Source organism: Haliotis cracherodii, unplaced genomic scaffold (assembly GCF_022045235.1).
Source record: "Haliotis cracherodii isolate W230 unplaced genomic scaffold, xgHalCrac1.p SCAF_3, whole genome shotgun sequence".
In the NCBI taxonomy this organism is placed as follows: Eukaryota; Metazoa; Mollusca; class Gastropoda; order Lepetellida; family Haliotidae; genus Haliotis; species Haliotis cracherodii.
The window spans coordinates 19,637,968-19,652,244 of NW_027266286.1; the positions used below are offsets into that span (position 1 = coordinate 19,637,968).

At 41.1% G+C, this 14,277-nt stretch overlaps 1 protein-coding gene across 1 annotated transcript; it reads left to right on the forward strand.

Moving 5' to 3' along the window:
• The first annotated feature begins 4,246 nt into the window (after nt 1-4,246).
• On the forward strand, nt 4,247-5,088 carry LOC139475749 (hemoglobin subunit mu-like). Its single transcript, XM_071258946.1, has one exon. The coding sequence runs from the start codon at nt 4,247-4,249 to the stop codon at nt 4,778-4,780; it is 534 nt and encodes a 177-aa protein (XP_071115047.1). The 3' UTR covers nt 4,781-5,088.
• The last annotated feature ends 9,189 nt before the right edge of the window (nt 5,089-14,277 follow it).

A 14,277-nucleotide genomic window follows, 5' to 3' on the forward strand; every position in this document is an offset into this window, starting at 1 on the left:
CGTGACCGTACAAGTGGGTTTCGATTTTCAATCAGTCGGAACTACCAGCGATAATTTATAACAGGAAGAGATAGGTAATTACCGAACGAAACCCCATTTGTCCCGTTGATATGGCGCGTGCAGAGATTTACCCGTGTCTTTCTATTCGTAGTCTGGTGTTTCTCGGCAGTTTTAGGGTATGATAATAGGGGTTTCAGGCATGACAATAGGGGTCTCGGACTGTGCCAATAACAAATGGAATATGAAGTAGATTCACCCGTGAAACCTTCCTCTAATTTTAGATTGAAAAGAAATTAATTGATTGAATAATGAAAAGTCCACTCTGAACTATGGTGCGTATAAAACCATGTTAACCGTGCGTACTGCGTTGGAGGGTCCGAGGGTAACGTACTGTGGCTTGAGGGGGTGGGGCTTTGAGTGGGATAGTGTTGTTGAAGGGGGCATGGCTTTGAGGGGATACTGTTGTTGCAGTGGTGGGCTTTGAGGGGATACTGTTGTTGCAGTGGTGGGCTTTGAGGGGATACTGTTGTTGCAGTGGTGGGCTTTGAGGGGATACTGTTGTTGCAGTGGTGGGCTTTGAGGGGATACTGTTGTTGCAGTGGTGGGCTTTAAGTGGGATACTGTTGCTGGAGGGGTGGGGCTTTGAGGGGATACTGTTGTTGGAGGGGGCAGGGCTTTCAAGGGTAGCTTTTGTTGAAGGGGCAGGGCTTTGAGCGGGATAGTGTTGTTGGAGGGGCAGGGCTTTGAGTGGGATAGTGTTGTTGAGGGGCAGGGCTTTGAGTGGGATAGTGTTGTTGGAGGGGTGGAGCTTTGAGTAGGATAGTGTTGTTGAGGGGTGGGGCTTTGAGCGGGATAGTGTTGTTGCAGGGGGGCATGATTTTGAGTGGGATAGAGTTGTTGGAAGGGGAGGGCTTTGAGTGGGATCGTGTTGTTGGAGAGGGGCATGGTTTTGAGTGGTATACTGTTGCTGGAGGGGCAGGGCTTTGAGCGGGATCGTGTTGTTGGAGGGGCATGGCTTTGAGTGGGCTAGTGTTGTTGGAGGGGCAGGGCTTTTAGCGGGATCGTGTTCTTGGAGAGGGGCATGGTTTTGAGTGGGATAGTGTTGTTGGAGGGGCAGGGCTTTGAGCGGGATAGTGTTGTTGGAGGGGTGGGGCTTTGAGTGGGATACTGTTGCTGGAGGGGAAGGGCTTGAGTGAGATACTGTTGTTGGAGAGGGGTGAGGCTGTGTCCTTTGAGTGGGATAGTGTTGTTGAGGGGGGGCGGGGCTTTGAGTGGGATACTGTTGGTGGAGGGGGGCAGGGCTTTCAGGGGATTCTGTTGTTGGAGGGGTCAGGGCTGTGAGTTGGATAATGCTGCTGGAGAGGGAAGGGTATGGTGCCTTTGAGTCGGGTACCAGAAGTAACTTGTAGCTATTTCTTTTATAGGTAAATTGGAAAAGAAGCGGTGTGGTTGGGAATAGGGGCCTTAAGGTTTGAAGCAGGGTGGGTTGGATCTAGATAGAGGTTATAAACTATTCCCCACGTGAACAGACGTCATAGTCACAGGCAAAGAGTGTAGAACAGTTTGTTTCGTTCGTAAGTGCAGGGTGCACTTCATTCCATCAATACACCTGAGTGGTCTCCGCTGAAAGTAATTACGCCTAATTGTTTATTTTAACCAGTGAATGCTTTTCTGTGAGATGAGTCTGTTAACGTGGAGAGGTCACCGTGGTGTAGTACACGCTGTCCAGAGCATTACGTACTCACCTGAGGACAGGTGTGATACTACCTCAGCAACGACAGGTGTACATCAACAGCACGTCAAGACATCAGCTACATCGACCGTGCTTTGGGGCAAAATATGAGATATCAAGGGAACGGTTGCTATACGTTTGTGTGAATTTTCAGAGACATTTCGGCTTGGCTCAAACGGTAAGTCAAACAGTAAAGGCGTCATAACCCTGGTGTCATGCTTAGATTATCCTCCACCTTTCATCAACATCAACGTGGGGAATAGTTTATAACCTTTCATCGCACAGTTAGGCGTCATAACCCTTGTGTCATGCTTAGATCATCCTCCACCTGTCTGTCGTGGCAGTCATACAGTTAGGCGTCATAACCCTTGTGTCATGCTTAGATCATCCTCCACCTGTCTGTCGTGTTATCACTGCCTTTATCTTATCATCAACAAAGTTGATAAAGTACAGAATATGTAACAAAGGAATTTATTGAGAGACACTCCCACAAAAAGCAGAAGAGGAAATTTAGCAGTGGTTTGTAGGGGTACATTCAGCATCTTCACTTAAATTAAAGGCAGGGTTGTTGGGGTACATTCAGTATCTTCACTTCAGTGATAGGTAGGGTTGTGTGGGTACATTCAGTATCTTCACTTCAATTAAAGGCAGGGTTGTGGTGGTACATTCAGTATCTTTACTTCAATGATAGGTAGGGTTGTGGGGGTACATTCATTATCTTTACTTTAGTGAAGGGCAGGGTTGTGGGGGTACATTCATTATCTTTACTTCAGTTATAAGCAGGGTTGTGGGGGTACATTCAGTATCTTCACTTCAGTGATGGGCAGGGTTGTGGGGGTACATTCAGTATCTTCACTTCAGTGATGGGCAGGGTTGTGGGGGTACATTCAGTATCTTTACTTTAGTGAAGGGTAGGGTTGTTGGGGTACATTCAGTATCTTTACTTCAGTGGTAGGCAGGGTTGTGGGAGTACATTCAGTGTCTTCACTTCAGGGATGTGCAGCGTTAAGGGGTACATTCAGTATCTTTACTTCAGTTATAAGCAGGGTTGTGGGGGTACATTCAGTATCTTCACTTCAGTGATGGACAGGGTTGTGGGGGTACATTCAGCATCTTCACTTCGATTAAAGGCAGGGTTGTGGGGGTACATTCAGTATCTTTACTTTAGTGAAGGGTAGGGTTGTTGGGGTACATTCAGTATCTTTACTTCAGTGGTAGGCAGGGTTGTGGGAGTACATTCAGTGTCTTCACTTCAGGGATGTGCAGCGTTAAGGGGTACATTCAGTATCTTTACTTCAGTTATAAGCAGGGTTGTGGGGGTACATTCAGCATCTTCACTTCGATTAAAGGCAGGGTTGTGGGGGTACATTCAGTATCTTTACTTCAATGATAGGTAGGGTTGTGGGGGTACATTCATTATCTTTACTTTAGTGAAGGGCAGGGTTGTGGGGGTACATTCAGTATCTTTACTTCACTGACAGGCAGGGTTGTGGGGGTACATTCAGTATCTTCACTTCAGTTATAGGTAGGGTTGTTGGGGTACATTCAGTATCTTTACTTCAGTGGTAGGCAGGGTTGTGGGAGTACATTCAGTGTCTTCACTTCAGGGATGTGCAGCGTTAAGGGGTACATTCAGTATCTTTACTTCAGTTATAAGCAGGGTTGTGGGGGTACATTCAGTATCTTCACTTCAGTGAAGGGTAGGGTTGTTGGGGTACATTCAGTATCTTCACTTCAGTGATAGGCAGGGTTGTGGGGGTACATTCAGCATCTTCACTTCGATTAAAGGCAGGGTTGTGGGGGTACATTCAGTATCTTCACTTCAGTTATAGGCAGGGTTGTGGGGGTACATTCAGCATCTTCACTTCGATTAAAGGCAGGGTTGTGGGGGTACATTCAGTATCTTTACATTAGTTAAAGGCAGGGTTGTGGGGGTACATTCAGTATCTTCACTTCAGTGATAGGTAGGGTTGTGGGGGTACATTCAGTATCTTCACTTCAGTGATAGGTAGGGTTGTGGGGGTACATTCAGTATCTTCACTTCAGGAATGTGTAGCGTTTTGGTGTACATTGAGTATCTTCACTTCAGTGATGGGTAGTGTTTGGGGGTACATTGAGTATCTTCACTTCAGTTATAGGCAGGGTTGTGGGGGTACATTCTGTATCTTCACTTCAGTTATAGGCAGGGTTGTGGGGGTAAATTCAGTATCTTCCTTCACTTATAGGCAGGGTTGTGGGGCTACATTCAGTATCTTTACTTCAGTTATAGACAGGGTTATGGGGATACATTCAGTAACTTTGCTTCAGTGATAGGCAGGGTTGTGGGGGTACATTCAGTATCTTTACTTCAGTTATAGACAGGGTTATGGGGATACATTCAGTAACTTTGCTTCAGTGACAGGCAGGGTTGTGGGGGTACATTCTGTGTCCCCCGCCGTGATATTGCTTGAATATTGCTAAAAGCGGCGTAAAATCAAACTCACTCACTTACTCACTCTTATATTCAAGGTCAGCATGGGTTGTGGGACGTCTAAGACGAAGACGACTGCAGCTCCCGAGAACAGTTACATCAGTGGGAAACAACGCATGCTGGTCCAGAAGACATGGCCTTATCTTGCGGGAGACATAGCCGGCATCGGCAGCAAGGTCTTCATCCGGATCTTCCAGCTCTACCCCAATGTGAAGCAGCTGTTTCCGTGTCGCCACAAAGAAGGCAAAGAACTGCTGCAGGATCAGAACTTTAAAGGACACGCGTCACGTTTCATGCAGGCCGTCGGTGCTGTCGTTGATAACATAGATGACCTTGACAGGTCGCTGTCGCCCCTGTTGATTGGCCTGGGGCGCCAGCACATCCATTACAATGGTTTTATTCCGGAAAACTTCGACGCATTTACCGAGTCAATGACCTTGACCTGGTCGGAAGAACTAAAGGGACGTTTCACGGAAGAAGTGAAGGACGCCTGGGAGGCTGTGTTCGACTTCATAATGATGAAATTGAAAGTGGGTTTCGCTCAAGCCCGTGATGAGCGGGATAAACGTGTTCCATAATAATGTGGTAAAGCCATTTGATACAGTAGTTAATTTATGTTGAAAACAGTTCTATTTATTTGTCATGTTGACGATGAAGTCATATGGCGGCAACCAGAGGCCTGATATACTTACTAATAGGTAATATGGTGAACACAAGCAACGAATATGCCTAGGTAATGTGGCGAACACGAAGAAAGAATGTGCCAAGTTAATATGGTGAACGCAAGAAACGAATGTGACAAGGTCATATGGTGAACACAAAGAAAGAATTTGCCAAGTTAATATGGTGAACACAAGTAATGAATGTGACAAGGTCATATGGTGAACACAAAAGACGAACGTGCCAAGGTAATATAGTGAACACAAGAAACGAATGTGACAAGGTCATATGGTGAACACATGAAACGAATGTGCCAAGGTCATATGGTGAACACAAGAGACGAATGTACCATGGTCATATGGTGAAAACAAGAAACGAATGTGCCAAGTTAATATGGTGAACGCAAGAAACGAATGTGACAAGGTCATATGGTGAACACAAAGAAACGAATGTGCCAAGTTAATATGGTGAACACAAGAAACGAATGTGACAAGGTCATATGGTGAACACAAAGAAAGAATGTGCCAAGTTAATATGGTGAACACAAGTAATGAATGTGACAAGGTCATATGGTGAACACAAAAGACGAACGTGCCAAGGTAATATGGTGAACACAAGAAACGAATGTGACAAGGTCATATGGTGAACACATGAAACGAATGTGCCAAGGTCATATGGTGAACACAAGAGACGAATGTGCCAAGGTCATATGGTGAACACAAGAAACGAATGAGACAAGGTCATATGGTGAACACAAGAAACGAATGTGCCAAGTTCATATGGTGAACACAAGAGACGAATGTGCCAAGGTCGTATTGCAGTCACAAATAATGAATATGGAATGGACATGCGGTAGCCACAAGCTTGTCATATTGTGGTCACCAGAAGCTTATGAATGACACCTAAATGTCATTTTAAAGGAGAATTGTGTCAAATTGGCTGATCTTATAATACCTTAGAACATCAACTAAACGTCACTACAATTGAAACAGTACTGTTTTATATGTGTGTGCATTATAAGTCCATATTTACATCGAATAGGAATAAGGCAGGCGCTTATGCGTAAATACGTAACAGTTGTCGGTTGTGTTGCTCACAATAAAACAAATCTAGACTTCAGAAAATTATAACAATAAGAAATACTTGATAAATAATTGAATGTTTACTTGGCAGCAATTAGATGTTGTATTCGACAAAAATAAAGTTGTTATAACAGTGTATAGGGGACCGACTATTTTGTTTCGTGTGAGGAGGGGGGATATTTTTCAGCTTCCTCTGCAAGACCAGATATTTATTTCACAAATATAAGCAACACTTTGCAACAATGTATTATTGTGCAGGCTTAATGGGCTTTTTAAAGGTCTGAAGCCCAAAGCTTAAATCTTTTTTCAAGAATTTCCTTGGACAATACATTTTTTCGATACAATCCAGCTCCCCAAGCCTGTAAATAATCGAGTCAAACCAGAGACTGAAAGCACGAGCATCGGATCACCCACGCGACCGGGGCACGATGAGACTTAATCAGCCAAACTGTCACCCTTTAGTCTTCAGTCGGCAGCTCTTATAACAAACATACTTGTCATTTGCTGATCCGGTACCCTATGGGATCGGACGTATTGGACACAATGACACTTACCCTTCTCACTGGCTAAAGTGTTCCAAGCTTGTGAAGCTACGGCTTGGCTCAACAGTCCCGTGTCCGTGTTTAGTCCGAATGTGGACACAGTAATTATATTCTAGGTAATACGCTGATGGGCACGCATTGGCAGACTGTTAACTCACCTGACTAACAGTCACGTGAACGTACGTGGGTATCGTTAGGATCGTTCTCCGAAAAGCAAAAGGCACTCAAAGCTGAAACCGTTCATGGATGAGCACAGTTTAGGTGTTTTTACAATTTCAGATGTCGACAGTTGACCCAGCCACGACCTAAGACCTCTACAAACCCCGTTGTTTTAGTTCAAATGCATTTGCCACATGTCCCCTGAATCCAAAAGGTCCACGAAGCCTAAATGTTATGGGTATGATCACACTATATGACTATGTTGTCTCTAAAAGTACTCACATAATTCCGATTTAAATATGGCCGCCGTCGCAGCCATATTGTAAATGTTTTTCATTACTCCACCATTTCTGCATGTATCATTATGAAATGGAATATACAGCAGGTATGTTCTATGCCCAATGAGAAATTTCATTTTTTGCTATGTATATTGTGATATGTGATACTAATTCAACTTGACTCTAACCTGCCGCTGTGGCTGCCACTCGTAAAAGATAATCATAGTAATAGAACCAGTTATATATGTACAAAATGTGTAATTGAATCATCATTCTTTCTGTGATGTAGACCCTTCTATTACTGTCTTGCTAATATTCTATTTTTCTCTTATATGGCATTTATGGTCTAATGCAATATTCCAGAACTGTATTACTCTAATGTGTCTATTATTGATGTCAGACTACCGATGCCGGAAGAAGTAGCTAATAACTATCGATTTAACAGACAAGCTCAGTGTTGTGTGAATGATTCCGACTTGCAATGACATAATTTGTCGCGAGCACACCGTCGCAATAACCAATGGCTACCATACAGATGGAGAAGGCCTGTCTCTACTTGCTGCTTCAGTGGAGATGAGCAAGATGAGGTCATCGGCATTTATTTCTGTAAATGTGATTTGGAAGCATCGCTAGCAACCATGGCAACTAAAGACACGGTGTACCTTGTAATGTACCTAGCTTCATTTACAAGGCACAGTATTGATTGACATAACAGGCAGTTATTTACTGTCAATGTCTCTGTTATTCCAAAATACTACCTACTTACTACCTGTACCATTTTCAATACGACATGTATGACGGCGGTGTATATTAAGAGGTATTACTAGGCATCTTATAAGAAATATTTTCTATTACGAAACGTACAACGGGTTTGTCTCAATGTTTTTATTAAATCACTAAAAGTACAATGATGTTTGGTGAACGGGGTTTATAGTCGCGTTGTCAAGGTTAATTTCACTCATATAGCAGCGTGTGTGTATGTGTGCGTGTTTGTGTGCGTGTTTTTGTGCTAAATTTGGTCTTTCCCGCTTATTCTCACAATTTTCACGTCGATTATCTGAACCTTCCTCCCAATATCGATTGTCATATCTCTCCCACATTTGGCAGCGATCGTTCGGCCACTGCGTTTATCTCCGTTGCCCAGCTTCATCTCTGGGGAACACACTAGACACTCCCCTCTCAACATTAACGTCGTCCAATTTACGTCATCAAACTGCGAGCGCAGACTCTCATCTCCAGAATTGACATCATTATAGAACAATGTTTTATCGTGAAATAAACCACGCTTCGTTCTTCATTGTTGTTTGCGATTAATCGTGTAGCTATCTTCTATATTGTAACATCTTCCCGAGGCAAGAGAGTTAACTGACTATAAAAGTCCAGTTTCCACCCTTGCCGAACTAGGCTGGTATTATGGAGTAACATTTTGGCTGGACTAACGAGTCTGTGCATAGTCCAATCAAAATAGCGCAACGAAATCGAAAGCCGGTTAGGAAATTGTGGTGCAGATTTAGGTCGATTGCAGGATTTGCACAGCATGTGCACCTCCAACTCGTTGTCAACAGATATTTTCCAAGTCTTTTCATGTTTTTGATCAAGGTGCTCATGTGATTTGATGCACTTCACGATGTGAGACCCGTTTTATCACAATATAGATCTTGATTATCGATCAGATCGTCTTGACTGGCCGCCGTCATTGTGTTTTAAACAAATGCAAGTGATACGAGAGGTGGAATCTGATTGGTCCATAGGAGAGGCTTAGAAGTGACAAAACTCGTAAACACTGGTGGCGCTACGATCGAGCCAAGGAATTCAAGTCTAGTTCGGCAAGGGTGGAAACTGGAGTCAGTTAACTCCTTTGCCTCGGGAAGATGATATTGTAATGATAAGGGCACAGATTATGTTTTACGGCCAGTTGCCTCACACTCAGCAGGCTGTATCTCTCAAAATTCAGTTTGGTCGCTGCAATCCGGAAGTGAGACCAGTCACAGACGGATCCAGATGGGGGGTCCAGGGGGTCCAGAGTCCCCCCTTCTTTTGAAAACTAAATGTAGTATGTTGTAGGCCGTAAAATTGACTGAGAGAGGATTTTGATATTTTGGACCCGTCCCTTTCAAAAATGATGGATCCGCCCTTGAAGGTGATTGTGCTCACCATGCGCAGCTAATATTACAGGGAAACAAGGAAACCCTAGACTCTATGCGTGAGTGAATGTTGTTTTACGATGACAACAATATTCACGACGGCATTATGTTATTGAATGAATGTTTTTTCACAGCGCTTTCAGCTATATTCTGACAATATCACAGTGTAACACCGGTAATGGGCTTCACACATTGAATCAAGCAGTGTTGGGAGTCAAACCCGGGCCTTCAACCGCGTGACTAGCGAATGCTTCAACCACAAGTTGGCTACACTACCGCCCCTGTAAGTTAGTGTGGCGGGGCCATGTAAACCACTGGTGAATTAACAGGAGCCACTGTTCGATACCGCAAGCAATCAGCCAAGTCACACATTGTACATTTAATCAGGTCTTAATCATGGCCTATTCTCTCCCGGGAATACCACGAGGTTCTACACTCAACACATTTCAAAGTAGTCTTTAATTAATTCCGCGTGTAAATGAAGATTTTCCATTTGGGGAGTAAAGGAATATTATCGTTTGTTAGGACTGGGGTAAGGAGGGAGCATTTTGATTTATATTCCATTAGTAATTAAGTATTCGAAAGAAATTTGATTCTAATGTACAGGTGGCCTCTTTTGATGTTCGAAGTTCGAAGCCATTGCCATTGTCTGCGACTTTAAACCCGATGATTGGCCTGGCGTTGCCATCCGGTCCATGCTGGTAAACTGGTCTTGTGTACCTCTTCTAAGCCGACGACAACAGGTTGGCATTGTTGTATTCTATCGGTACGGTTGCGCAATGGCGGCGAGCGAATGTTGTTCCAACACAACAGTCAGCAATATTCAAGCTATTCCAGGGCGACTAAAAATAATCGTGTCTGGACCAGGCAAACCAGTGATGAAAGCATGAGAACGGTCCACAGCATCTGTTCGACGACACAGCATCAGTCACATCACAATCAATGTCTCCATTAATTTTAAACAATACCAAACAGACTTTTTCAATATGGCTTCTCTGGCGGCCATGTCTATTCAGACAACAGACAGACATACATGTATTTTATTTGTATAAAGACCAATGCTAGTTAATTAATACTTTAATACTACCTAAGAAATTTTGCAAAATGTATCATGGTATCATTGACAGTATTTCTTAACAAACATGTTCTATAACATGGCTTTCATCCTCAATTACATGTCAGTGTTTACATAAGATAGCATCATCCTCAATAAAAACAACACCCCTACATTTAAAAATGATAGATCCGCCCTTGAAGGTGACTGTGCTCCTCCTGCATCTCTAATATTACAGGGAAGCGAGGGAAACCTAGACTCTATGCGTGAGTGAATGAACAGACGAATTGAATATCAAGAGCAATTAACGTAGTTATTAACCTTCTATATTCACAGTGCCTAATATTTGATAAATATGTTTTGCAAATGACATTATGATACACTTTATACAGTTTATAGGATGCGAGGGCTGTTATTTAGAGGTGCATGCCAATCCTGAAACGAAACTCTTTCACTGAACATATGTACTGTTTTGTATTGCATATCCCCAAACCATAATGACTAGATATGCGAAGCCCAGTAGGGCATTTCCTATGGACGATGGATAACAACATTTTATAATACTGACATGGATATCTGTTTGGACTCATTTGCATTATGTTATGCCAGTATTTAAATACATGATGAATATTATGAAGTGGATACTTGCACCATTCACCATGGGAAACTGCATTTACAGTTCTGTAGCCTGTATAAAGTAAGATTTTATAAAATGTGCAATGTATTATTCACAACTACATCTTTGGCATGACAATATCTAAGTACCATACATTAGTATTGGGACAATATTAAAACAAATACTTCCTTATCCGAAATATCATAAAGTCCTACTAACGATTTAACTGACCAAAGCGCTTTGCTTGCTAATATAACGTTTAACAAGCCTTAGTCCAAATCAATTTGGGAGTGAAAGCATATGCATTATCTGTTATCATACGATTACCATTTTAAAACCATTTCTTATATTGTGATGAAGAGCCTCCCATTTTAAACACATTATTTTACCCTGCTTACTAGTAATAGCCATACCCCACTTATGAAAGTATAAATATAATTCACCAAGACATTTTTGTAATTTTAACAAACAATCTGCAATTAGTATAAAATTGTCAGCAAACAAAAGAGCAATTATGTTCAACATTTCATCTGAAATAAAAACGCCATCATGAAATTAACCTTCCAAAGGCATAACTAATTTGTTGATAAAAAAGTAAAATAGTACAGGACTAAGAGTACAGCCTTGTCTTACAACATTAACTATCAAAATACTCTTAAATGGAAAGGTTATGTTGCTTTAACATCATTATACTTTCTATTGCTATACAAAAGAACTTGTCGTGAACACCATTTTGCAATAAAATATACATTAACTTTCACTTATTAACCACATCATTTCGAAAATCAATAAAATATTTTTCCGGTTTTTTTTAGAGTGATGTCTTTTTGTTTAACAGCTTGTAAAATGAAAATGTTTTATTGAGAGATATTTTAACGCATCATGTTACATGTTATATAGTGCTAGTCGACTGAGATGCCATGTCACAGTTAACATGGATACCCTTCTAATACACAGTATGAGCCGACCAATTCTTGTTTTATCCCCTTAATGCCGAGCACCAGACAGGGTAACAATAAGTATCATCTATTAACATGTTTTAATGTGACATGGCCAGGATTTAGACCTGCTCTCAGGGCAGAGGCTCCATCAACTCAAACACAGCCTGACCAACCGATGCCCATAATAGTCAGCCCTATCGACAAGTATGCTGTGTAGGGGACCCAGCATAACCAAGAATCACAACATGGAATGTTCTATGTAAAAGCAAGACAAGTATTTTTTTCACTCTGTTTATTAACAGGTTATATACAGTCTATACTGGTATTTATAAAGAACAGATAGAAAAACATGAATATAAAGTCTATACTGGTATTTATAAAGAACAGATAGAAACACAGGAATATACACATATATTGGAAGCATAATACTGAGATTTCGCAAAGGGAATAACAACGTCATTTTCATGAGAGAAAAAACAAATGGAATACAACTTTTCAATTGTTCAGTGATGTCATGGTCATTAGCATGACATCATTGGACAAGTGGGTGTCCTGGCCTGGATATTGTCTGGTTGGGGAATCTGCACAGAAGTTCAACATTCAAAGTTCAACATTCAACATTTTGATGAGGAATGACATCTATCTAGTTACCTTATCTTGGGGCTTGGTAAATCTGTGTCACTAGTTGCTGTACTGTGCATTTTTACGACCTGCGTCTATGCCCCACCTGTCTTTGGTATCTAGTCAATCTTATTTCAGACAAAACGTTTTGACTGCAGGAAACTTACAACACTAATGAATAGATGAAACAAACAATACAATGATTGTCATTAGATGAAGCAAACAATACAACACAACATTTGGGATTAGATGAAAGGGACAATAGAAACACTTATGAATAGATGAAACACAAAAGTACAACACTTGTGATTACATGAAAGAGACAATCATCTTTGATAGGGTACACAGACAATACAACACTTCTGATTAGATGAACCATACAACACTACATCTGTAATTAGATGAAACGGACAACATAACATCTTTGATTCGATGAAACAGAAAATACTCGGAAAATACTCCACACAAAACAAAAGATACTCAATGTATGTATACTACTGCATGACAGACCTGCAGTCTGCTAATGTGTGTGAGAGTGTGTGTGTCTTTGTTGTTCAGTGATTCAGAGATGCATATCATGTGCACAATTGGGAAATAACATACAAACAAATCAAGTCACCAAGTCTGCCAACCCGATTCATTCAGTCGCCTCTACTATCTTACAGTATGCTTGGGACCTACATTCTTACCCAAAGTCTCCATGGTTTCATAAATTGTCCCTGTAAATTCTTGAAAAATATACCTATTGAGCTCAGATAGTTTCAGCTTCAGCTGGAAATCCAAATGAGCCTAATTTTTTTTAAAAACACCTTGCAACAATGTACTGTCTATGGCAGGAAATTTTGTTTTCAAAGGTCTCAAGAATAATTATATTTTTCAAGAATTTTCAGGGACAATTTATTTTACCATGGTACAAGTCAAAACAGAGATCATTTTGGTCATTGGTGGAATTTGGAAATGTCCTCCACATGTCTACAATAAAATTGTTTGAAAAATGTACTAAGGCCTTGGGTTTTGTAACCTTGATAAAACAACTTGAGTTGGAAATCTTCACAGACAGAACATGCTTGATTGTACCTCCTAAGTTGTGAAATGTATCCACTAAATGCTGGAGTTGCTGGAATATTACTTGATATAATGGGGAAGTCTACATTTGTAAAGTTGGAAGTTCTTAATACACATGGAGACCAGTCTATGTGGTCAGTTCCCAATAAGGTTCTCAATAAGGTTCTCAATAAGGTTCTCAATAAGGTTCCCAATAAGGTTCTCAATAAGGTTCTCAATAAGGTTCCCAATAAGGTCTCAACAAGGTTCTCAATAAGGTTTCCAATAAGGTTCTTATTAAGGTTCTCAATAAGGTTCTCAATAAGGTTCCCAATAAGGTCTCAACAAGGTTCTCAATAAGGTTTCCAATAAGGTTCTTAATAAGGTTTCCAATAAGGTTCTCAATAAGGTTCCCAATGAGGTTCTCAATAAGGTTCCCAATAAGGTTCATAAGAAGGTTCTCAAAAAGGACTACACAGTTTCAAATATGGTTTTCAAGAAAGTACCCTTAAAAGTTCCAATACACTTCCACTAAGGTTACCAGTGAGCTTCTACTAAGGTCCCTAACATCGGCAGAGCTCTTTCTTCTGACAACAATGGTTACCTATGTTGCATGGAACCATGAAACAGAGAAACAACCAGAGCAAAGGGACACCATTGGCACAAACCAATACAATTTGCACATTAAAATCATCAATATAACCACATAACTAAGCAAGAGATAGCTTGAGAATGTTCAATTACATCAAAGGAAACACCACTTACAGGTAAATATTTGATTATTTGAATATTGATCAGCATTTATGTCTTCCTTTGTTATATAAAAAAGCATGACCCTCACACAGTAACAAGTAACAAAGGCTAAAAGGCCTGCAACATTGTGGTCAAATTACACAGATTTCAAAATCAGAATCTGGAAGTAGATACAAGAGAC